Source organism: Myxine glutinosa, chromosome 7, assembly GCF_964187855.1.
Source record: "Myxine glutinosa chromosome 7, kmMyxGlut1.1, whole genome shotgun sequence".
In the NCBI taxonomy this organism is placed as follows: Eukaryota; Metazoa; Chordata; class Myxini; order Myxiniformes; family Myxinidae; genus Myxine; species Myxine glutinosa.
Genome location: NC_136267.1, coordinates 25,948,812 through 25,972,803, shown reverse-complemented (window position 1 = coordinate 25,972,803; position 23,992 = coordinate 25,948,812). Strand labels below are relative to the sequence as shown.

Here is a 23,992-nt window from a genome sequence, read left to right as displayed (position 1 = left end):
AATCACTTTCCCATTTTAATTTGATTTTAGATTTTCTTTTAGAAATTTTGATTTCCCATCCCAAACCGCAGCTGCAGGTAACAACTCCCTTGGGTTGTTCTGCCCCTCCCTGCAGCTGGTCCACATTCCCTACGGGGACCAAATCTCCAGAGGCTCTATCTCCCGATCCTCCAAGATCCAAATCCAGCCCGGAGTCAACACACTCCCCCAGCTGGGTATCCGATTTCGGAGCCTCTGTTACCAAATCGTAGTGTACGGTGACCATCCCCTTGGTCATTCCAACCACCTCCTCGGATCAACTCACCTCATCCCCCAAACTCCTTTCGGCCTGGTCAACCCCTACCTCCATGGGACTGTCCCAGGTCCCCAGCCGCTGTGTCACATCAAGCTCTGTGTCACATCAAGCTCATCATCATCATCATCATCATCATAACAAATCATTTCTGGCCCCACCAGGTTTTCATCAATATCCCCAATAAATACCCGGTCCGGCTCCATTACACGGACCCCCAATAACTCTACCCCCTCTTGCTCTGCACCATCGCCCTGGTGCTGCACCAATTCCAATTCATCCCCCGGTTGAGGTGTTGTGACATCCACCCGGTCCCGACAAACAACCAGGCCACGATTTGTGAAACATCCCACATTTACCTCTGCACCTGCAGTCTCCCCATCTACCTGTGCGCACTCCACACTCACATGTGCACATTCCACATTCACCTCTACACATGCCATTCCCGCTGCAATTCCCAATTTGCCTTCCCCCCCATTCAGATTCAAACCCTGCCACATTTGGCTTTTCCTGTGCCCCGTTGGCACCATTCGTTCGTCCTTCCCTCCATTTACTCAAACATTCATCAATTATATTTCCCATTCGCTCATAATGGGCATCCATGTCTCCCTTTAATTCATTTTTCATTTCTTCCATTTGATTTCCCAATCGCTCACTGTTCTTTTCCATCATTTGTTCCATTTTCCTAAGCAATTGACCCAACATCTGGTCGGTTGTCAGGGCTGCTCCTACAGCTCCCGACTCTCCGGTAGGGGAGGGGGATAAGTTGGTACTCAGGACGGGGGGAGGTTCCAAGACTCACCTCTAAATCTAATTCCCCTATTTCCGGCTCACTCCCGACACTGACAGAAGCCTCGCTACGGACCTCCATTTCGTCGACCTCCGACATCCGGTTTTTGGAAGGTCGTTTCCCGCGCGCGTATTATTTTACTTCCAAAAGCACAAAATTTAAATTTGTCGAAGACGCGATATCGTGCTTCGTATGTCCAATCGACTATTAAATTTCTCCGCCTCGCCTATAAAAAAATTTGCATTCGAACGTCGGGCACGATGTATGCCTGACCGTGTTGATGTCTCGCCGTGGACAAAAAAAATTGTCCGACGGGCCCAGATCCTCACTCCTGACACCAGTTGTCGCGCAACTCCGATTAACACCAGAGTTGCGGATGCCGATCACGAAGGCTTTAACTCCCGAGGCGAAAACCCAATTGCGGATCCCAAAACCAAAAGCCCCAAGCACGCAGAATGGAGGGGAACGGCGAGAGCCCCCGCAGCCTTATCTATTAAATCAATCAGGAAACTGCGTTCAGGTATATGTACAGAAAGTAATATAAGGGTTTATTGGGGAAAAGCAAGGACAGTAAAAGCACGTGCCGGTAATAAATATCCTAAATCGGGATCCCGCACACCGACTTCAGAAACAAAACGAGGGAATATGATTTTTTTTTTTTTTTTTGTATACTGAATCGAGGCTCGTGAAAGACCTAACATTTACTTCACAAACAAATCAACCAGACAAACAAAATATATAAAAAGAGGGAGCGGAAGACAAGATGGGGAGAGAAGGGGAAGCACACAAACGCAACATTTGAGAGCAGGGAGATGTGTGGAATTACGAAAGAAACACGTCTTTTGTGCAAAATGTATGCGGAGCTCGGGCTTATCTGTCTCGTCGTCTTCCTTGGCTGCTGTCCAACACCGCTCCGCCCGGCCCGACCGCACACGACGAGGTCCTTCGCTCCAAGTTCCACAAGGCCTCGCTCCAAGCACCAATCACCACGAGGTCGACAGCAGGACAGTGAGCTCCACTCGGTCTCTCTCTCTGCACTCAGGGTCTGCCAACTCTCCTCGTACGCACCTCAAACGAACTCTCCTGTTCCGAACTCGAACTTGTGCGCACCTCGTCTCAGGATCTCCGATCTGAACTGCCTGAAATCGGGATCCAACTCACAACTGTCTCGTTCCGACCCTCGTCACCCAACTCGTGACTCGAAGGGCTCACTGCCAACTGCGCACACAAACTCTTGATCCAACTCTCAACCACAAATTCAACTGCTCTGGACTGCACTCCGCGCCAGGAATGTAACTCTCTCCTTCGACTCTGCGCCAGGAAGGTAACTAGTCTCAACTGCGCAATGGCGTTTGGCTCTCGGTCTCCCCTCGGCCGGTGACGTCAGCCCTGGCGCGCTGCCAACCAATCGGTCTCCTCCACCGACTCGCTCAGGTCACGCCCATCGCGCCACTCTCACTCCCGTCCCCTATTCCGTGGTCGTAGCACGTGCTATGCGAGGTGGATAGGCCTCTCGGAGGTGTAAATGGTGGCGGCCGTGTGGCGGTGTTCTGGCCTGATTTCTTCCTCGGTCATGTCAGAGGGAAGGGCGTTATTAATGTTGTACTAAGGGATCCTAACCAAGTGTCTATGTGGTCTGCAGTGCCATAAGGGACAAAGGTTTGATTACCAGGTGAGACATACAAGGGCTCTACTCATTATTCCCTACACTACTTAACACACAAATCTCCTGGTAGATTCCCAATTATACACCTTAACCGACAAAACGCCTACACATGGACTTATTACAGGTAGTGTTCCTTACCGCAACATCTCGAAGCATGTTACCTACTCAGATCTACTCTGCTCTACATATATCACTACCCTAATTCGTAACTATATATTTTCAATTCAGTGCGCCAGACTCGCTCACGTACTTGATGTTTGGCATAGACCTGGCCATTGGGCCTGGGACATGGCCTACCTAAAAATGACCTCCGATGACGAGATCCATATTTTTTATTCATATTTAACTTAGCGCATTTCAACGAGGAACATTATACACTGAATCTCAGCCTGTGCTGCAACGTCATTGTTCAAGTATATTGGTCGGTTGTGTTTGTGGTTCTCTGTCTGTTTGTTTGTTTGTCACCAGCCTACAGGTCACAATTTTCAACCGATCTTCACGAAGCTTCACTAAATGGTAGAGTTCGTCAAAAGCAAGAAGCCTATTGTTTTTGGGGTCAAAAGGTCAACATAGGCCAAAGGTCACCAACTTTGCTAAATTTCTAAAATCCTCAATTTTCACCTGATTGACTTGAAATTTGAAGAGGACTTGCACATCTGGTCACTGAATTCAACCACCAAGTATTTTTGAGGTCAACATAGGCCAAAAGGTCAACATAGACCAAATTTCTAAAATACTCAATTTTCACCCAATTGACTTGAAATTTGAAGAGGACTTGCATATATGGTCACTGAATTAAACCACCTAATATTTTTGAGGTCAACGTAGGCCAAAAGGTCAACATAGGCCAAATTTCTAAAATCCTCAATTTTCATCCAATTGACTTGAAATTTGAAGAGGACTTGCATATCTGGTCACTGAATTCAACCACCAAGTATTTTTGAGGTCAGGATAGGCCAAAAGGTCAACATAGGCCAAGTTTCAAAAATCCTCAATTTTCATCCGATTGACTTGAAAATTGAACAGCATTTGCACATTGAGTCACTAAATATGGAAACTAACTATTTTTGAGGTCAAAAGGTCAAAGGTCAACTCAAGGTCAACCTTCCAAAATCATCATTTTTCATCTCAAAAATCATCATTTTTCTTCCTATTGACCCGAGCTTTGATCAAGATTGTCAATTTAAATCTTGATGAAATGGACAATTTGCTATATCAATGGATTTTTTTTTTCTTGTGGGGGTGGGGGGGGCGGATTTTTGCAAGTATCGTGCTCTGCATGACGTCTTCTTGTTTTGTTTTTTGTGATGAGTATTCCCTTAATTATCTTCAAAAGCTTGTTTAAACACACAATTTTCATTAATGCACTCCCTTGGAGTTCGCTTAGTATTCAGGCAAAGTTTTGGGCCACTAGCTTTCATGGTTTTGCACTTTAGGAGGAGACACGCACATGAACTAACAGACACACATTGCCTTTTATTATTTTAGATAATCAGCATCTTCAGCAATTATTCGTCTTAAGATTGTTCAACTCTCCTAAAGGTAATGCAATCACCAATTTGATGTTAATTAATTTTTCCAAACTTGAAGACTGTGTTCCAATTTTCAAATTAAAAGTGACCTTTTCTCAAATCAAAAGGCAAAATGTTAAACTGCACTTAACCTTCCCTTTCATTAAAACTTCATATACACCCTGGAACAGTGTAGGGGTCATTTTGATGAGTTATTTTATGCCATCGTCTCCTTGAAGGATGTCAATCTTTGATCTGCCCTTCCAGGTCATCCTCAAGTGAGAATTTATCATGAAGTATCATTTTGACGATTCTTTACATATATTTTTTGATCCAGTTAGCATGTTTACAGCGCTTGAGATAAACCAGCAATAAAGAGATATAGCTAGGCAGCTGTCAGTACAGCAAACTCCACTTGTTCGAACCAAAATAACCCATAATGGAACTGCTTGCAGTCCTGACCATCCATCAAAGGCGAGAGTTCCAACATAATACTTGGCTCAGCTCTAGTTGCTATGATAACATAAGCAAAATATGTTTATTCGACCTTATCACAAGCTCCTGCAACTTGAAGAAATTTGTTTGTGTACATGCAAACCTTGAGGGAAAGAAATAACCTGCTGTTAAGGGCAAGACATAGCAGCTTGTTGCAGAACAGGAGCCAAATGCATTTATTGGCAAATTTATGGTTGGTGTTGAACATAATTGAAATGTTCAAGCAAATAAACACTGTTAACAAACATCCAATTTATGGAGAAACTATGGCTGAGAACTGGTGTAAGGACATGAAGCAGCTACTGAAGTTACTGTATATGCGAAACACAGGAGTCAAGAGAAGGCAAGAATGGATCACATGGTTTGTGCTACATGTTTCAAATACTGCTGCATGTTTGTGGAAGTTCATTGCAAATTGCAGGAAGGTCATGATTCCAAGTGAAAATGTCACCAATGATGAACAACATTCAAAGATGCTTCAAGTTCAGGCAATATATGGCACACAAACCCATGGAATATGGACTGAAAAAAGATTTGCCTGCGATTTGAACATCTCATACCATTATTTGTGTGTTGTACACAAGTTGCCGGTGTGCACAAATTTGTGGTGTGTGTGTCGCTGATTGTTATCTCCATAATTTGTGTTTTAGAAGGTGGAACGGAGTCCTCCCATGACTCAAATACCCACACCCACTTCGGTGAGGATTGCAATTCATGGGCTAAGTTGTGAAGTTGTTGTTCTGAGATTTGCTCCAAGGGCTCTTTTCGGGATAATCACTGAGCCCCATAAGCTTCCAACTGTAGTGAGTTTGTGGTAATGTTCCCAGGGAGGGTTTGTTGGATCTCTGTAAGGTTCTTTTTATCATTCCCGTTGCTCCAATTATTATCACTGGTACAATTTTGGTGCTCTTCAGTTTCCAGGATCTTTTCACTTCATTCTTGAGGTCTTGATAGTTGGTCATTTTCTTGATTTCTGTGTTAGACCAAAATCACTGGGTAGATTAGCAAAGCCTTCTTTTCCTTTTTGTATCCGAGTACTATGTCCGGTCAAAGTGCTTTGCTTTCTATGTTCACGCTGGATGGGATCATCAGGTCATACAGGAGCATTTTTTTGTACTTGTTTTCAATGATTGCTTTTGGTTCATGTTTCCATGAGTTTTGTGGAACTGGGATATTGAAATTTCTGCAGATTTTGTGGAACTGGGATATTGAAATTTCTGCAGATGTGCCAGTGGATTACTCTACATACCTTGTTGTGCCTTTGGGTGTACAGCTGTTCTGACATGAGTTTTTTTTACATCCCGATAGGAGGTGACTCGTGCTTTCTGTTTCTACCTTGCAGAACCTACACTTGTCCTTGGTCATGTCCTTGGTCGTGTCCTTGGTCTTTAATAATGATTCGTTCTCCGTTTAATTTGGGCTGACCTCTTCTTAGCCATTCAAGTGATCCTTCTTTGTCTATCCACAATCTGTCGAACTCTTTTTTTATATCTCCCTGCTCTTTTGTCTTTCTCCCAGTTTTCACGATATATCTGCTGCTATTTCATCTTGTATTTTTATTTTGTATTTTTTTGCAATCGTTGGGGCTGTATTTATTGCTCTTTCGGTTTGGTGCGTGACATCTTCTATTTGCGCCTGGTTTTGGAAGTTTGTTGCAAGGTGAGTGAGAGATACCTTTTCTGGTTTGTTGTGCTCGTGTCATGAAAAAAAAAAAAAAGCCTGGTGTTGGTGTAGCGGCTAGGGCGCCGGCTTAGGATCCAAGGATCCTGGGTTCGAATCCCGGTCGATCGCTGAATTAACGCCAGGGGGGTTGACTCAGCCTGTCATCCTTCCGAGGTCAGCTAATTGAGTACCAGTTCACTGGTAATTCCCTGCATGTCGTAAAAGGCGACAAACAGGGTTGGCGGCAGGAAGGGCATCCGGCCGTAAAACATTGCTTCAAAATTCAAAATGCAAACATTGCTTCAAAAAGGGGACCAAAAAACAACAACAACCACGGTCCCCTAAAAAGGCCAACCCCGCTTTGCGGGGAAAAATGGCCTCTAAAGGTTGTTTTTTTTTTTTTTTTTTAATCGAGAAATTAAACTGCGTAAATTTCAATAAAAACTGGAAAAATTGAGGTGTTCTAAAACTTTTGACCGGTAGTGTATGCGGGAAAATTACATGCCCAGACCAGGAATCGAACCCAGGTCCTCTGGAAAACCATACCAGTGCTCTGCCATCGGAGCTATTGCTTGTACACAAATTGTATTTGGTGGTCTGTTGAGCCGAACCTCCTTCTATCCTCAGCAGGAATATTGATGGGATGCACTGATTTTTGTAGAACATTTTATGGATAGTGAAGAGTTTCCTTGTTTTGATATCTATATAGTTTTATATCTGCTTATGGCCAGTTTGCTATTCCACAACTGTACTGGAACACTTGTACTGCTAGTTGGTTTATAGCTTTGAATTTATTTCTTGGGGAGAGGTAAGTTTTCAGAATCAGCCTAGTTCTACGCAGATAATCTTTGGTAATTGTTTTGCACATTTTTTATGACAAATTTGGTGGCCCTCGACTACTCCAAGGTATTTGTAAGATGCTTCATTGTCTAGCTCCTGTATTGTTGTATATAGGTCGATTTTTATGTTGTCCGTTTTTGTTGGTCCACCTTGCACGAATGTGCATTTAGCACACTTATTTAGGCCAAATTCCATTTGGATGTCATCGGAAAACCGTTTCACTAATTTCAATTGTTCTGCCAATTTTTCGTCGTTCACTTCAAATATTTTTAAATCATGCATGTACAGTAGATGTGTCACCGTTCTTGTTTCTGCCAGCAGTAAATGCTTCTTTTGCGGTTACTCAAAGCATCCACGTTCAAGATGTCCTGCATGCAAGGCCACATGTAACAAGTGCCAGAAGAAGGTACATTTTGTGAAAGTCTGTCATTCTTCGTTCTTATCAACAGCTTCTGTAGTTTCTGGTGCTACCTCAGCTTCAGTGAGTCACCCAACATTTGCCTCTACAACATCTGCAGCCACTCTTCCGGCGTTATCCAAAGCAACGTCGAAGGTTGTCATCAACGGGATAGAAGCTGCCAGTGGAAGCACTGAAAGATTTATTCACCCAGACCTCGTCGGACGGCATTCCCTAAAGATCCACTATTCGGCCAACGCTGTTTCTATGGCCTCAGCATCTCTTTCAACAAAAGCACTTGGGCTCTGCATAGCCAATCTAACTTTAAAGGGATGGAACTACCAAGATGTGCGATTGTCCATACTTCCCGAGATTTGCGGAGACGTTATACTTGGACAAGATTTTCAGCAACAGCATCATAGTGTTACATTGAAATACGGCGGGAATCTGCCTCCTTTCGTTCTTTGCGGCCTGACCACCCTGTGTGCTGACCCTCCAGAACTGTTTGCTAATCTAATTGCCGAATGTCATCCGATTGCCGCCAGGTCGCGCCAGTACAGTTTTTATAATCGCAAATTTATGGAGAAAGAAACCAAATAGCTGTTACGTGAAGGAATCATCGAACCGAGAAATTACCCGTTGCATGTGCAGGTCGTTGTCACCAAGGATGAAAACCACAAGAAAAAGTTTGTGTGATTATTCTGAGACGATCAACAGATTTACGCTACTTGATGGGCACCCGCTCCCTTGTATCAGTCAATAAGATTGCTCAGCATCGCGTCTTTAGCACCATCGATCTGCGTAGCGCCTACCATCAGGTGCCCCTAAAGAATGAAGACATGCCATATACGGCCTTCAAATCCAGCGGAAGCCTCTACCAGTTCATTTGAGTCCCATTTGGGGTCAAGAACGGTGTGACTTGTTTCCAACGTATTATGGATTTATTCATTAAGGAGGAGAAACTTGCTGGAACATTGGCTTACCTAGACAAACTGACTGTCTGTGGTATGACACAAGCCGAGCATGATGTCAACCTGAAGCAATTTCCTGAAGCAGCCAAACGGAAGAACATCGGCTATAATGACTGTTACTGCTTGAGATTTGGTTTGTGCGATACTGTTTTTTTATGTTTCATGCATTCTTAAAGTATTTTAAGTACAATTTCATTTGATTAAAATAACAAATAATATATCGAGCTTTTATCTTCTTTTGACGTGTAAATTTTCCATCATATCGGACATATAAGCGTTCACATCAAAATGTAATACTAGTTTCACTGAGTTGAGGAAAAAGCAGGGCTGCACATCTATCTATAATTCCAGCAATCTCTGTGTGTATGTTTGTATGTTTGTATGTATGTTTGTCTGTGACCGCTGTTTCTCGACAACTACCGGTCCGATATACTTGAAACTTGCCAGGTATATTGCTGGGGACCCGAGGATGTGCCTTTTCAAGGTTTCATATTAATCGGAGAAGTAGTTACCGAGCTATGTCCAAAAAACGATTCAACCAATCAGAGAGCAGCGAGCTATCACGTGTGCCGAACGTGGCGAACAGACTCTGCCTCGGACGGCACATTTGAGAGCGTATTCATTTATTTCCCGTCGGCAAACTATGTTGGCGCTATGTTGGCGTTAAACTATGTTTTAAAACTAATTAAAACTAATTTGCGATTCTTTCGCTTTGCGATGCGATTTGCGATTGCGTTAAACTCGCTCGGGCGTTAAACTATGTTTTAAAACTAATTAAAACTAATTTGCGATTCATTCGCTTTCCTGCGCATTTGTGCACGCGATGGCGATTTCTTTACCAAACTCCGCAAGCCGTTAGCTTTGGACCAAACCATTTCATGTAAATAGAGGGGGGGGGGTTGTCACCGTACTCGCAAGCCGTTCGCTTTGGACCAAACCATTTCATGTAAATAGAGGGGGGGGATTGTCACCGTACTCGCAAGCCGTTCGCTTTGGACCAAACCATTTCATGTAAATAGAGGGGGGGGATTGTCACCGTACTCGCAAGCCGTTCGCTTTGGACCAAACCATTACATGTAAATAGAGGGGGGGGATATACTTTTAGATATATATATAGTACGGGCATGCCCTAGTATACATAAAGACAGCTTCAGAAATTGTTACCCATAGATCTGCAAGCATGACTTGTATCCATACTATAAAATGGCTATTCAAGACAAAAAAAAGTTGTCAACTGCAAGTTTTCAGCGCTAATAATCCACGATGCAAAAATCACAAAGCACACAAGACTTAACAAAGGTTACTTGATCACTTTTACGAACCCTGATGAATTCCAGTGTTTGCAGCAGTGGCTCCAGTTTCATTGGGGAGGAAAGCAAGACTTGTGCAGACGAGGAAGAGTTCAAGACGTACTCCATGTAACATAAAGCAAGTACTGGCTTGGCTTGACTTGGCGCATTAATCCGCACACGTCGACCTCGCTATTGTGCACAACATAGGAGGGTGGGAAATAGCATTCAAGTTTGAGGTGCATTCATTTTCAGTCAAGCGCTCGGTAAATCACAATTACACTTTTTCACCTTTATTTGCTTTTAAATTAGTTTTCTCCACAACCGCTTGAGCGATTGACACAAAACTTTCAACACCTATTTAAAAGGCATTTTTTCCTATTTTTAAAAGGTGAAAAGAATTTCCTTTTTTCTGAAATGAAACAAAAATTCTGAAAGTGAAAAGAATATTTAAAATTTCTGATGAAAAGAGTTTCCTACAAAAAAATTTTCCCATTTAAAAGCCTTTTTTCAATTTCCTCATCAAATCTTTCCACTTCAAAAAAAATTTCAATCTCTTACAGTTCTACCTCTCTACATTTTCGAAACTCACCTTCATTCCACCCCTCCTCCATTGTTTTCAAACGGATCTCTGACTTGAAAATCACAATAAACCAAGTTTGTAATAAATGTTGGTTTGTCATTAATCGTCCACTTTCTAAACTCCCCCCTCTACTCCAAAACACCCCCCTCACCCCTCCCTTTCAATTCTCCCCCCTCCCCTCCTAAACTCCACCCCAACCCTCCCCTACAAAACTCCCCCCTCACCTCTCCCCTCCAAAACTCCCCCCTTACCCCTCCCTTTTAACTCCCCATCCCCCACCCCCTGAACCTCCTTCCCTCCAAAACTCCCGCCTTGCCCCTCCCCTTCAAATATCCCCGGTCACCCCTCAGCTTCAAAACTCAAAAACTCTCCTTGCACTGCTCACTCTCCACCCCACCCCCAGGAGTACCTCTAGCTACGACTTCCACTCCGCTCCCACCTTTTGTTCATATGTGTTCTGTACATTCCTCCAAACAGTGATGACTCCATTTTCATCTCGCTGTCTGATATGGACCAAACTCGATCCACTCATCCCAACTCTCTCTTCCTCATATGTGGCGACTTCAACTGTCATCATGCCAGCTGGCTGGGTGTGGGTACTTCTCTCACCAGCCATGGCATCTCAGCAAAGGACTTATGCGACTCATTGAGATTGACACAATCTGTCAATTTCCCGACCTGGATCTCAGTCAACAGAGCTTCTTCTTTTCTAGACTTGGTTATGACAAACTTCCCTGCAAATGTCTGCTGTTCTTCTTCTGCTCCAACTGGTTCTTCTGATAATTTCCTTGTTAAAGTGGACATCTCTCTGGCCATTCTCAGAGAGTCTTCTCAGCGTCGACGAGGTCTGGCATTTCACTCAGGCCGACTGGCACGGTCTTCAAGCAGCCATCAATCATCTGGACTGGTCTGCCATCTCCACTGCCTCTGACATCAACTCTTCTTGGGAATTCTTCCAAAGTAAACTGCTCTCTCTCATGCACAGATTTATCCCATCTCATCTTCAGTTGTCATACCCTTCCTCACATCCATGGCACACTGAATTTTGTGGTGAGGCAGTTGCCCTGAAACAACTTGCCTTTGCCTCATGGAAAGCTAATCCAACTGAAGGGAATCTCAGTTCCTTTTACAAAGCGAGGAACAAGTGTGTGTCTACCCTCAGGAGAGGCAGGAAACATTATCTCTCTACTCTCATGACTGAACTCTCAAACCTGTCTCCCTCCTCCAAATCCTGGTGGTGTCTGGTCAAATCTGTTTCTGGTGTTTGTTCCCCCTCCATCCCCTCCCTTACCTCAAATGGCTACACAGCTGAAACCGCACGTGACAAAGCCGAATGCCTCAACTCTGTGTTTGCCTCAAAATATTGTGTCCCAAACCCATCTCTCTCTGTACCTACCTTGCCCAGACGAACCCAGCAGCTCATGGACTCTGTCTCCTTCTCTCCTAACAAGGTGGAGAGGTTTCTGTCAAACCTCAACTCTGATTCTGCAACTGGACCAGACGGCATCAGCCCACGGGTCCTAAAATCCTGCTCTGCCGCTCTATCTCACCCTCTCTCTGTTGTCTTCACCCTCTATGTTGCTCAAGGTTATCTGCCATCTGCTTGGAAATCAGCCAACATTACCGCTTTACACAAAAAATATGCAAAAACAGATCCTTGCAACAACAGACCAATCAGCCTGCTTCCAATAATCAGCAACGTCATGGAATCAATCATCGCTTCTGACATCAAATTCTTCCTCTTCTCCAATGGATTGATCTCGGATCATCAATGTGGATTCAGACCAGGTCATTCTACTCTGGACATGCTGCTTCTACTGTCTCAACAATGGATGGAGGTCCTCAATGCCAAACATGAAATCAGAGCTGTCTCCCGTGAAATATCTTGTGCCTTCAATCCGGTCTGGCACCCAGCACTGCTCACCAAAATCTCCTCGTATGGTATCCATGGAAACCTCCACGCATGGGTTGCAGACTTCCTTTCTGGTCGCAGTCAACATGTGGCCCTGAATGGAATTCTCTCATCTCTCCCTTCCTATTCAGGCTGGAGCTCCTCAAGGCAAAGTTCTGGGCACTGTGCTTTTTCTGGTCTTCATTAATGATCTCTCCGACTCTCTGGAAAATCCTCTCTATCTCTTTGCTGATGACTCCACTCTCTGCCGCTCCATATCTCAACCCTCAGATTGGCAGGCAGCAGCCTCTTCACTCTCTGCAGCCCTGGACAATATCACAAACTGGTCAAACAAGTGGACATGTCTTTCAATCCTGACAAATCTCACACTCTCACTTTGTCTCTTCGAAAAGACCATCTGTACAACTCTCCCATATATTTTCTGAACAATCCTATTGAAGAAGTTCTGTCATTCAAGCTTTTGGGTCTCACTATCTGACATGATCTTTCCTGGGAAAACCACATTTCCAAGCTGGCCTCCAAAGCCAGACGCAGACTGGGCATCCTCCGTCGTGTGAAGTCCTTTCTGGGCACTTCTGAGCTCCTCACCACATACAAAGCTTTAATCTGCAGCTCAATGGAATACTGCTCTACCCTCTGGGCTGGTGCTCCTGCCTCACACCTAGCTCGGCGTCACGCTGTTGAAACCAAAGCTTTCAGAATCATTGGAATCTCCCGCGATGAAGCTGATTCTGAGGGCCTTTCTCTCTCTCACCGCAGGCAGGTTGGTGGTCTTTCTATCTTCTACCGACTCCTCTCCGGCCTTGCTCACCCTGCTCTGTCTGTGCTCTGTCCCCCAAATATTCCTGCAGGATGCACACGATCTGCCAGCAACCCTCTCATGGTGAAACTGCCAAAATCAAGACCCTCTGGTCACCTTCACTCCTTCATTCCTCTTTTCTCCCGCCTTTGGAACAAACTCCCACACTCTCTTCAATCCCTCTCCTCCCTCCAGGTCTTCAAAACAGCTGTTCACCATTATCTCTTATCTTCCCCCATCCAAAACGTTGATCTTTTCTACCACCGTTAAAACACCCCAAATCTGCCTCTTTCAATCCCCAACTTCTTTCCTGAAATTCCTAGAAGTATTTGTTTGCTTTATACCATGTACCCCTCCCTCCTCCCCCAGCCCTCCCCCTTGCACAAATCTACCGGCATCCATGTTCTTTTCTGTTGTTGTGCTTGTGTGCTTCCCTCTCTCTCCCCTTCTTGTTTCCCGCAGTTTTCATGGCATGTTTTACGCACCCTTCATGGCTTCAGGTTTTCATGTTCAATGTGTTAGCTCTGACACAAGCCTCGATTCTGTATTAAAAAAAAAACAAAACAAAAAAACACACAGAAGTGCCTACCCATGGAGATTTTTTCAAACAAAGTTAGGGTACCGCAGGGAGTGTGCCACCAAACAGTTAGTGGTTATAGTTAACTCAGGCTTACAAGTTCAAGTTATTAGGGACCAGTTCAGGAAATATTGTTGAGCAATTGAAAATAATTCTGGCATTAACACTTTGTGGAGCATTAATTCTAATTTAGACTTCTTAATTAGGATTAGATGCCTCGATATCGAGTCAGTTGAGGTTTTTTGATTTTGCAACTTTGTATACGAATTTGGATTTAGTACTAGTGAGGGATTCACTCATCAAAGTAATTGACAAGGTTTTTAACTCTTTTAATACGTTTTTATGTGTCAGTTTTGACACAGCATTCTTTTCGAAAAAGATACACTCAGATTTTCATTGTTTTGATCAGCTAAAGTTTAAGGATGCTGTTAATTTTATTTTATTTAATACTTTTGTGGGATAATGTTTCAACAGGTTAAGGGTATTCCCCCTACTAGCGGACATTTTTCTTATTTTCTGTGAATTTTCATTTATGCAGAAATTGATGAAGGAGAAAAAATTAGGATTCGCTAAAATATTGTCTCATACATGTCTTTAGATAAATGACATTTGTGTGGTTAACTCTAACTTTTTTGAGAGGCTGCTTTACAATATTTATCCAGCTAGCCTGATTGTAAACAAGAGTGATAATGATTGTACTGTTGCTGCATATGTGTTGGTTAGAGTTGAAAAGAATGGCTTCCGTACAATTGTATATCATAAAGTTGATGATTTCAATTTGCCTGTTGTCTTGTACACCTTACAAGTTCTTGCACACCTTACATTGCCACATAGAAATGTGGCAATGTACCAATTAAAATGGGAAACAATATCTTGTCTTTTCTTTTCAGCTACTTAGATTTGCAAGGATTTGTTCAGTAAAGGATGATTTTGTTAGATGAATGACAGCTGTGAGTCACGTTAAACCGGGGATATTTGGCTGATTGTTTGATCATTCAAGTTTGGTTGGTTTTCATGTAAAGAAGTTCCTATTGCATTGCATTTGTTGTGATAATATTTAATTCGTTATTTTAGTGAAGTTAATTATTTAATTACTATTAGTTATTAATTTAATTACCATTAATTTAATTATTAATTACCCTGGTGTTGGCTTAGCGGTTAGGGTGCCGGCTTGGGATCCTAGGATCCTGGGTTTGAATCCTGGTCGATCGCTGAATTAACGCCAGGGGGGTTAACTCAGCCTGTCATCCTTCGGAGGTCGGCAAATTGAGTACCAGCTTGCTGGGATGAATGATCACGGTGTGTACCCCGATTTAGAATAGGTACACCGTATCCCTGCGCATCGTAGGAGGCGACCAAGGGTTGGCGTCAGGAAGGGCATCCGGCCATAAAAACATTGCCTCAAACAGGGAACCATGATTGTCATGGGGCCCGCAAGTCTAACCCCCGCTCCAGCGGGGAAAATGGCCTTAAAACGATCATTCATATTCATTTTCATATTGATTGAACATATACACAGTACCTACAGTATAAAAGTCTACACCCCCTTTCAAAATTTTCACCTTTGTTACCTTATGCTTATAGCCTGGAATTAAAATACATGAAATCAGACTTTTCCACCTTTATTTACACATCGTAACCCACAACTTCCAAGTGAAAAACAAATTCCACAAATTCCAGAAAATTAATTAAAAATACAAAACTAGCTTATCTTAGTTGGATAAGTGTCCACCTCCCTGAGTTAATACTTAGTGGAAACACCTTTGGCAGCAATTACAGCTGTGAGTCTGTTGGGATAGGTCTCTACAAACTTTGCACACCTTGATTGGGTAATATTTGCCCATTTTTCTGAACAAAACTGTTCAAGATCAGTCAGGTTGTGGGGGAGCGTTGATGAACAGCAATCTTCAAGTCATGCCACAGATTTTTGATTGGATTTAGGTCGGAGCTCTGACTGGACCACTCAAGGACATTTATCTTTTTGTTCCTTCGCCACTTGTTGTATGCAGATGATCTGGTGTTGATTGCACAAAGTATGGATGGACTGAAGGAAAAGATGAACAAGTGGAAGGAATGTATGGAGACAAAAGGTCTGAAGGTGAATATCGGAAAGACGAAGGTGATGGCAAGTGGTAAAGCATGTGGTGAGGTGGAAAGAACTGGGAAGTGGCCGTGTGCTGTGTGCAGGAAGGGTGTCGGAGTGAACTCCATTCAATGTACAATGTGTGCTGAGTGGGTTCATCAAAAATGTAGTGGTCTGAGAGGGTCATTTACCAGTGTGGCAGCTACATTCAAATGTAAGGTGTGCACAGAGGGAGCTGCAGATGGAGGAAATGTTGAGTTGGATCTTGGAGACGGCGTGAAGCTGGAAGGTGTGAAAACATTTTGCTACCTCGGAGACATGCTGAATGGAGAAGGTGGATCAGACTCGGCAACGGTTGCTCGAGTGAGATGCGCATGGAAGAAGTTTCGGGAACTGAGTGGCGTGCTGATGAGGAGGAGAGTGTCGCTGAAGCTGAAGGGAAAGGTGTATGCTGCATGTGTGAGAAGTGTTATGATTTATGGGAGCGAGACATGGGTGTTGAACGTAGAGCAGCAACGAAGGCTGGAAAGGGTGGAAATGCAAATGGTTCGATGAATGTGCGGAGTATCGTTGAGAGAGAGGAAGACAAATGATGAATTGCGAAAGATGATGGGAATATTGCCTGTGATTGATGCTGTGAAGAGGAACAGGTTGAGATGGTTTGGTCATGTGTTGAGGAAGGATGAAAGTGACTGGTTGAGAAGAGTGATGGAAATTTATGTAGAAGGAAGTAGAGGACGGGGAAGACCGAGAAAGACTTGGCTAAAGATGGTGGAAGAAGAAATGCGGGCAAGGGGGTTAACAAGGAGAGATGCAGAAAATAGGGCAAAATGGAGAAGATTGTCATGGGGACCGCAAGGCTAACCCCCGCTCTAGCAGGGAAAATGGCCTTAAAATGCATGTTGTTGTTCCTTAGCCACTCTAATGTAGCTTTGGCTGTGTGCTGTGGGTCGTTGTCATGCTGAAAGGTGAACTTATGTCCCAATTTCAGCTTTCTTGCAGAAGGCAGCAGGTTTTCCTCTGGAATTTTTCTGTATTTTCTTTCCTCCATCAATTTTTACTTCTATCATGACAAGTGCCTCAGTCCCTGCTGATACCTCAAATGGGACTCAAGGTGGGCTTTTTGAGTCATGGCTTCCTTCTTGGCACCCTACCATGCAAGCCAGACTTGTGGAGTGCTTGGGATATTGTTGTCACATGCAAACAGTGACCAGTCTTTCCCACAAAGGCCTGTAGCTCTTTCAAAGTTGCCATATGCCTCTTGGTGGCCAATCTGATCAGTCTCCTTGCTTCGTCATTCAGTTTGGAGGGACGGCCTGATCTAGGCAGGGTCTTGGTGGTAACATGCGCCTTAGACTTCTTAATGATTGTCTTGACTGTGATCCAAGGGATATATTTTTATACCCTCTTAACCACAAAATTTAATCAGTTAATCTTTACATCATTGTACATATGTGTAACAAGTTTGAATGAGATAACTTCAGCCGTTCTCAAGTTATAGACACATTACAGACTTTGACCTTTGACATCTTGACTCCAAATAAATTCTAATCGGTTAATCTTTACATCATTATACATACCTGTACCAAGTTTGAATTGGATCACTTCAGCCATTCCAAAGTTATAGACCTATAATAGACTGACCTTTGACCACTTGGACCCAAATTCTAATCTGTTGATCTTTACACCATTATACATACCTGTACCAAATTAAAATTAGATAAAATCTGCTGTTCTCAAGGTATAGATCTATTAGGTCATTGACCTTTGAACTTTGCCCCCAAAAATCTAATCAGTTAATCTTTACATCATTATACATACCTGTACCAATTTTGAATTAGATCACTTCAGCCGTTCTCAAGTTATAGATTTATTAGGACTTTGACCTTTGATCTTTGAACTTTGCCCCCAAAATCTAATAAGTTAATCTTTCCATCATTATACATACCTGTACCAAGTTTGAATTTGATAATTTCAGCCGTTTTCAAGTTATAGACATATTACAGACTTTGACATGTGGCCTCTTGACCCCAAAATCTAATCAGTTCATCTTTACATCATTCTATACAAGTGTACCAAATTTGGTCAGAGTGCCATCACTGGTTCACAAGTTATCGCGGTAACAGGATGTTTACCTAACATGACCTTTGACCTCTTGACCCCAAAATCGAATCAGTTCATCTTCACATCATTCTACATAGGTGTACCAAATTTGGTCAGAGTGCCATCACTGGTTCACAAGTTATTGTGGTAACAGGATGTTTACCTAACATGACCTTTGACATTTGACCTTGTGACACCAATATCTAATTGTTCATCTTGACGTCATTATACATACCTGTACCAAGTGTGAATTAAATCACTTCAGCCGTTTTCAAGTTATAGACATATTACAGACTTCGACCTTTGACCTCTTGACCCCAAAATCTAATCAGTTCATCTTTACATCATTCTACATAAGTGTACCAAATTTGGTCAGAATCCCATCACTGGTTCACAAGTTATCATGGTAACAGGAATTTTTTTTACCTAACATGACCTCTGACCTTTGATCTTGTGACCCCAAAATCTAATCAATTCATCTTACCTCATTATACATGTGACCCCAAATTTATTTTCAACAACTTTGGCACCATGCATCAATAATTTATTCATCCTCACAGATAATTTGAAGGCGAGGAAGGTCACTGGGCTCAAATTGAACAGGCCCTGTCATTATTATGCATGCCAGAAAGGGATTAAGCACTTTAACCTACAATGAATCGCAATCCGAGCACATAAACCAGAAAGACAAAATGGTGGTTAATGTTTAAACACGTTTAAAAGCAAACCTCCAAAAAATATTGTTCATATTTGAAGAATACATTGTTGCTTTATTCAACTTTGATCGCAATTTTAAAATTGCGATCATTTTGTTGGTCATTCTGTAATATAGAACTTTTTTCCACCATTAACCACATTTGAAGAAGACAACCAAAATCTTCCAAAGGAAAGAAATCTGGCCAATCACAACATCTCACCTACCATTTCAGATTTTTGCTCTGTACAACATGCATTGAGCCAGTCAGTCACCAAATCCAGCAGATGCCCCACATGATTCCAACCACAAAGGCATTCCAGCAAGGGTCCATAACATGTTGGGTTCTCATTCACAGAGAAGCCACGCAGCCTTGAAACCACACCGCAGCTGGGATAGACAAAGTATATTTGTAAAAAAATAAGCAAACTAGAGCGCTTACCTCCACCAAGATGAACAGTTTACGTTTTGTATCCACGGATGGGCCAGATTTGGATCCGGATCTTTACAAAAATCTAATTAATTCATCCTTGTCACACACCCAACCTGCCCGCCAACTTCCGCCCGAATCCATCCATAACTTTTTGAGATATTGTGCTGTATATAGTTTTTGGCCCTATCAATGGTGATAATTTGGCCCGCATCAATGGAACTCAATTAAAAAAATTATAGGATCCGGATCTTCACCAAAATCGAATCAATTAGCCCTTGTCACACACTCAACCTGTAAACCAAGTTTAATCCAAATCTGCCCACAACTTTTTGTGATATCCTGGTGAGATTTCACCAAGGAGGAAGGGAGATGCGATATCTTCCGTTGTCACAATGACAGACAGATTGGGATGAAAACGTAACCTCCATCCACCTTTGGTTGCGGAGGTAATGAACTACCCTGACAGACTTTCTCCATGCACAATTGTCAAGCAAACAATGCCCTGCCAGAAAACAACTGCAAAACTGTGGTGATACATTTTATTATACAGTATTAAAACAAATGAGTTTTTAAAGTTGGAAAACACCAAAAATTGTATTTATGAGCTTAACAAGGCACATCTCAAAATTACAATTGAATACATAAAATGTGGAATAGAAAATCTCCTTCACCCTAGTTACTTTGTCTGAAATAAAATCCAAGGCATGGTGGCAGCTATGACATTTAAACAAAATTCTACACTTTCAGTAATGGTCAGAAATTTTTTCACAAAGACCAAACTTCCTTATTAAAAAGTATTTCAAACAAGCATTCTGAGTATTGCAATGCAATACATGTCCCCTACCGGCAGTCTGTCGTCCGGAAAACTGTTGGTCAAATTACCAAAGTTCAAAGTGCCATAACTTTGTCAAAAATGATCGAAATGTCGTGAAGTTCGAACTTGATCTGTAACTTATCATGAGGAAACCATGTACCAAGTTTGAAATCATTAGCATTAAGCGTTTAGAAAAAAAAGTCCGGAAAACTATTCTTTGCGTGACGGACTGACAGACGGACAGACGGAGTGCAAACCTATAGTCCCCTCCGGTGTACACCGGTAGGGGACTAATAATTTAAAAGCTTATACCAAAGGGTAAAGACTCTAAATCACTGTTTTTTAACCATCTCCTGTTGTTTATCTTGAACTTCACATACGTAAAAGCATATGGCATTTCACAACCAATCAGGGACTCACAAATGTAAGACACAACTGCTTCCACAGAAATTACTGGAAAGTTCACTGAAGCTGCATTTGCCACTGGATTGGTGCTCCAATACGATGATGGAAAAGTAAAAAAAAAAAAAAATCCAATTTAATCACTCCCAGATTCTGAAATCCAAGTTTAGTATCCTGACAAATAAACATTTCTACCAATGATTTAAACAAGTTTCTGTCAGTCAGGAAAGAAAAAAATCCATAACCCAACTTACCAACCTGTATTAGCTTAACATGCAGAATCTTCACAACACAAAACTACAGCGAAGTCGACGGCATGCTATTGCAAATCTATGATTCAACCATTGCACATCTTTTTTTTTCTTTTTCTTTTTTTAACCAAGTCGAGGCTCGTATAAGAGCTAAACATTGTCGAAGATTGTCTTGTCGAATAACTAACCTGAAGGTAGGGACAGAGGAATAAGGCATAAAGGAAGCAATCATGACGAGTGCTGTAAAACTTCTCTTGTCCTGCAAATAGGATGGTGACACATGGATTAGCTTTGATAACAGAATAGAAAATAAAATGGCATCATATATCACAAAACGATGACAAATTCAGAAACACCATGTGCTGAATTTTTTTTTTTTAATCAATGAATTAATTGTAACATGTTTAGAGAGCTGTACCCAGATGCCAACAACATATGTACTGAAAAATGGAAGACTTCCTGAACCATCTCCCCTGTCTGCAATTTCTCTAGATTTTCCTTTCCACTAGTTGTCTCTTGCCAAACTCCTTTCCCTATTATTTTCTCCACAGGTTCCCCCTCCACCACTTCTGCACTCTCTTACTTTTTACGGTGTTGCCCATAGGGCAAAGCCATCTAGAACAGTGTTTGTCGGTCCATATGTCTGTATGTATATATATATATATATATATGTATGTATGTATGTATGTATGTATGTATGTATGTATGTATGTATGTATGTATGTATGTATGTCCCTTACAAACCCACACCAATCAGAACTGAGGATCTGGTCACGTGACAGGGGTGATGTGATGTGATTACGTCTGTGATGTTATTACGGCGCAAGACGGCTGACTCCACACACCGCCATTTTGATTCCTATGCCGTTCAGGCCGAACATATCATCAAACCTGTCATATATTACAATCGCCATGCTCTACCTTTACTTTTTTTCATTCAGTGCTACGAAACACAATTCACAAACAAAGCGATTGTTAAAATGACCATCAAGCATCGAAAGCATAGGCGTTACGGGTCTTCCAACGACACAGTATGTATAGGCCTCAGGCTTCAGGCTTCATGCCTTCATGCCTCACCTTCAGGCCTCCTCAGAAAAATTAGCCCAGGTTTCTTAATACAGTAGTATTGTTTTCGTAGAAATAATAATGTTAATAATAATGATGTAAACATAATCATAACACTGCAATCCCTGTGTTGTGACTGCAAAGTTGCTAGATTGAAGCGGTGTATGGTTCATTGATGACTCAATGAGAAGCGGTGTACTAATTATCACGGGAGTAAGGAATTAGTCTCAGTTTATTGATACAGTAACATAGTCTTCGTAATGATAATAATATAGTAAATATATTCGTAGCACTGCAATACCTTTGTCGTGACTGCAAAAGTTACTGGGTTGAAGCGGTGTATGGTTGGTTCATTGTTGAGTCGAAACATATATAATAAACCAGTGTCTCAATGGAATCTCTTCACTTCCATGATGACAAACAGCTTAGAGACTCACAGTACTTCAAAAAAAATTAATACTTGCATTATTTGCTAACTGGCATGTTCACCCAGGTCATACTATCCTCTTCAATTAAAGTATCAAACAAGCCCGGCTACACCACTGTTACACTTTCAGTCTTCTTTTTTTGTGACGGCTCCGAATAATGTAGTTTTGTAACCCCTCCTCCTCTCCCCTTGCTTTGCAAATGTAACTAGTGTATGGCTCACAAAGTTTCAGGGGGTAACCTCCCTCACCCACTCTCCCTCCTGCCCTTGAGCACCCATGATTCAAATTTGAAAAGTATGAAAACGGAAAATGTAAGACCGAGCGATCCTGCAGACCATCAAGTATCTGAGCTGCGGACCAACGGCTGTATCAAGTTTCAGAGCAATTGGTTGATAAATAAGGGAGGAGGAGGGATCTGAATTTTCAGGGGGTATTCCCACCACTTCACAATAAAAATGTTTGTTAGTAAAGCAGCTCCAACTAAAAAAACAAGTTTAAAATCAAATTCCATCCATGTATACACATACACGTGCCACACACCTTGAAAATGCGAAAGTAACCTTGCATTGAAGAAGCAAATGTCTTCACAAGGTATTCATAGTATCCCTTTCGTTTCTTCTGAATTGCAGGCCAAATGCTCTTCCACAGGATGACAATCACCTCCAACACAGCAGCCATTGTTTCCGAGTCGCTGGAAAGTTCAACGGCATCTTCATCCTGTGGGATATGCAGTCAAAGCCAACCATTCTCCTCCAAGGTGCTTGCCAGTGGGAAGCACACATCTGGTTTAAAGCGCAATTAAACTCAGAGCTTTGAAGAAAGTCAATGAGTACAAAAATATTGTCTTCATTAATTTTCCCTGAGATTTTTTTTTTTTGTATGCAGAGTCTCGGCTCATGTAAGACCGAACACATTAAACACGAAAACATGCATGGACACATAAAACATACAATAAATGGAGCGGGAGACGAGAGAAGAGGGGGAGAGCGAGGGAAACATCGTCCTTCGTGCCCGGAAAATATGCACGGACATGTAATAACATACAATAAAGGGAGCGCAAGACAAGAGAGGGAAAGCGAGGGAAGCATTCAAGCACAACAACAGTAGAGAACAGGGATGTTGGTAGATCTGTGGAAGGGAGAGGGCTGGGGGAGGATGGGGGAAGGGGTACATGGTATAAAGCAAATGAACACGACGAGGAATTTCAGAAAAGAAGTTGGAGATTGAAAGAGGTGGATTTGGGGTGTTTTAACGGGGGTAGAAAAGATCAAGGTTTTGGATGGGGGAAGACAGGAGAGGGTGGTGAACAGCTGTTTTAAAGACCTGGAGGGAGGAGTGAAATTGAAGAGAGTGTGGGAGTTTGTTCCAGATGTGGGAGAAAAGAGGAATGAAATAGTGACGGTAAGCAGAGAGTCTTGATTTTGGCAGTTTCACCAGAAGAGGGTTTCTGGCAGATCTTGTGCGTCCCTGCTTCATATATCATTGTATTTTAAGAAATACTAGCAGAAGTACCTGGCATTGCCGGGCGGGGGCGGGGAGGGGAGGGGGGAGGGGAACGGGGGGGAGGGGAGAACAGTGGGAGGGGGAGGGGGAGAGGGGAGAAGAGGGGGGGATGGGGAGGGTGAGGGGTGGGAGGGGGGAGAGGGGGGAGGGGGGAGGGGAGGAGGGAGGGGGGAGGGGAGGGGGGAGGGGAGGAGGGAGGGGGGAGGGAGGAGGGAGGGGGGAGGGGAGGGGGGAGGGGAGGGGGGAAGTGGAGGCGGGAGGGGGCGGAGGGGGGAGGGGAGGGGGGAAGTGGAGGCGGGAGGGGCCGGAGGGGGGAGGGAGAGGGGGGGGAGGGGGAGGGGGAGGGGGGAAGGGGGGAGGGGAGAGGGGAGGGGGGAGGAGGGAGGGGGAGGGGAAGGGGGGGAGGCAGGAGGTGGGAGGGGGGAGGGGAAG

General features: G+C 43.0%; 1 protein-coding gene across 1 annotated transcript in view; it reads right to left on the bottom strand.

Moving 5' to 3' along the window:
• Window positions 1-23,992, bottom strand: part of NCAPG2 (non-SMC condensin II complex subunit G2) — a 275,080-nt gene that overhangs the window by 123,231 nt on the left and 127,857 nt on the right. The window contains exons 16-19 of the mRNA XM_068121956.2: window positions 22,598-22,774; window positions 20,753-20,823; window positions 18,892-19,054; window positions 9,947-10,105 (exon numbers count right to left, since the gene is read on the bottom strand). Coding sequence (XP_067978057.2) covers window positions 9,947-10,105; window positions 18,892-19,054; window positions 20,753-20,823; window positions 22,598-22,774 — 570 coding nt within the window. The remainder of the gene's footprint in view (window positions 1-9,946; window positions 10,106-18,891; window positions 19,055-20,752; window positions 20,824-22,597; window positions 22,775-23,992) is intronic.